We start from the raw sequence: 1,862 nt of genomic DNA on the forward strand, positions 1-1,862 counted from the left end.
GGGATTGGGGATTGGGGTGGGCCCTGGCTGCACTCCCAGGGGTGTCACCCTCATTCCTGCCGGGGAGATCCAGTCAGGGGGTTTGGGATTTGGGATCAAACTTGGCCCTGGCTGCACTCCCAGGGGTGTCACCCTCATTCCTGCCGGGCTCAGCCTTGGGAGCTGGAATTGGATCCATGGACACAGGGGAGCCTTGGGAGCAACTGGAATTGACTCCCTGGAAACAGGAGAGCCTTGGGAGCAGCTGGAATTGGCTCCCTGGGCAACAGGAGAGGCTCGGGAGCAGCAGGAATTGTCTCCCTGGACACCTTGGGAGCAACTGGAATTGACTCCCTGGAAACAGGAGAGCCTTGGGAGCAGCTGGAATTGTCTCCCTGGACAACAGGAGAACCTTGGGAGCAGCCCCCCCCCCTTCCAAAACCTGGGATAGGGGGGTCCTGGGCTGGGCTGGGGGGTGGGATTTGGGTGCCAGGGGATGCTCCTGGTCCCCAAATCCAAGGAATTGTGGCGTTCCCGTGTTGCAGGAGGCGGCTGTCGGAGCAGCTGGCGCACACCCCCACCTCCTTCCGCAGGGATCCCGAGGATCCGTCGGCCGTCGCCCTCAAGGAGCCCTGGCAGGAGAAAGTCAGGTGAGGAGGGGACTTTGGACATCCCAGAAATCCCAGGGAGTCACCCAGGGAATTATCCCTGGCCTTGGCTGTCGGCCCCGCCCGTTCCCGGGGCGGGATCAGAGCAGGGAGGGGGAAATTCCTGCCCCTGGGTCGGGAATTTAAATCCCATTTCCAGGGATTTGTGGGGCAGCTCCGATGTCACCGGGCCTTGGCCTCTTCCCAAAAGAAGTTTGGCACTTCCAGAAGTGTCCCAGAACCCCCCCCACATTCCATGAAGGAAGCGGGAAAGCCCTGGAGCTTTCCCCTCCCTATTCCCAACCCCTCTCTGTTCCCACAGGATCCCATTCCCAACCCCTCTCTATTCCCACAGGATTCCCCCCCCCCCCTTCCCACAGGATCCCATTCCCAACCCCTCTCCATTCCCACAGGATCCCATTCCCACAGGATCCCATTCCCAACCCCTCTCTATTCCCATAGGATCCCATTCCCACAGGATCCCATTCCCACCCCTCTCCATTCCCACAGGATCCCATTCCCAACCCCTCCCCATCCCCACAACCCCCGCCTGTGCCGGAGGTGCTCCGGGATTCAGGAATGAGATGAATTCCCTGCCCTGAGGAGGGCTGGGCGTGCCCTGAGATCCCAGATCAGGGATCCCCCCTCGTTCCCAACCTTCCCTTTTCCCTCTCCCCCATTCCAGGAGGATCCGGGAAGGGTCTCCCTACGGACACCTCCCCTCCTGGAGGCTCCTCTCCGTCATCGTCAAGTGCGGCGACGACCTTCGCCAGGAGCTGCTGGCATTCCAGGTGCTCAAACAGCTCCAGGTGAGCCCGGGAAACAGGGATGGGATCGATCCCAGGGCTGGGAGCCATGGCAGAGACCAGGAGGTGTCGCTTCCAGGACTGGGAATGACAGGAGAGCTCTGGAAGGGGGGGTCAATTCTGGGGTTGGAAGTGATGGGGAGAGACCTGGAGGGGTCACTTCCAGGACTGGGAATGACAGGAGGGTTTTGGGAATGATAGGAGAGGTCTGGAGGGGGTCAATTCCAGGGTTGGAAGTGATGGGGAGAGGCCTGGAGGTGTCACTTCCAGGACTGGGAGCACTGGGAGAGACAGGGAGGTGTCAGTTCCAGGGTTGGGAGTGATGGGGAGGTGTCACTTCCAGGACTGGGAATGACAGGAAAGGTCTGGGAATGACAGGAGAGTTTTGGGAATGATAGGAGAGGTCTGGGAATGACAGGAGAGGTCTGGG

General features: G+C 60.6%; 1 protein-coding gene across 1 annotated transcript in view; it reads left to right on the top strand.

Moving 5' to 3' along the window:
- Nucleotides 1-227: 227 nt before the first annotated feature.
- The window catches only part of PI4KB (phosphatidylinositol 4-kinase beta), a gene marked incomplete at its 5' end in the record, with an annotated part of 5,357 nt that continues 3,722 nt past the window's right edge, over nucleotides 228-1,862 (top strand). Inside the window, 2 exons of the mRNA XM_027632474.1 lie at nucleotides 228-629; nucleotides 1,312-1,435. Of these exons, the coding sequence (XP_027488275.1) occupies nucleotides 228-629; nucleotides 1,312-1,435 (526 nt within the window). The remainder of the gene's footprint in view (nucleotides 630-1,311; nucleotides 1,436-1,862) is intronic.

This window comes from Corapipo altera, unplaced genomic scaffold (assembly GCF_003945725.1).
Source record: "Corapipo altera isolate COAL_440 unplaced genomic scaffold, ASM394572v1 61039, whole genome shotgun sequence".
Lineage (NCBI taxonomy): Eukaryota > Metazoa > Chordata > Aves > Passeriformes > Pipridae > Corapipo > Corapipo altera.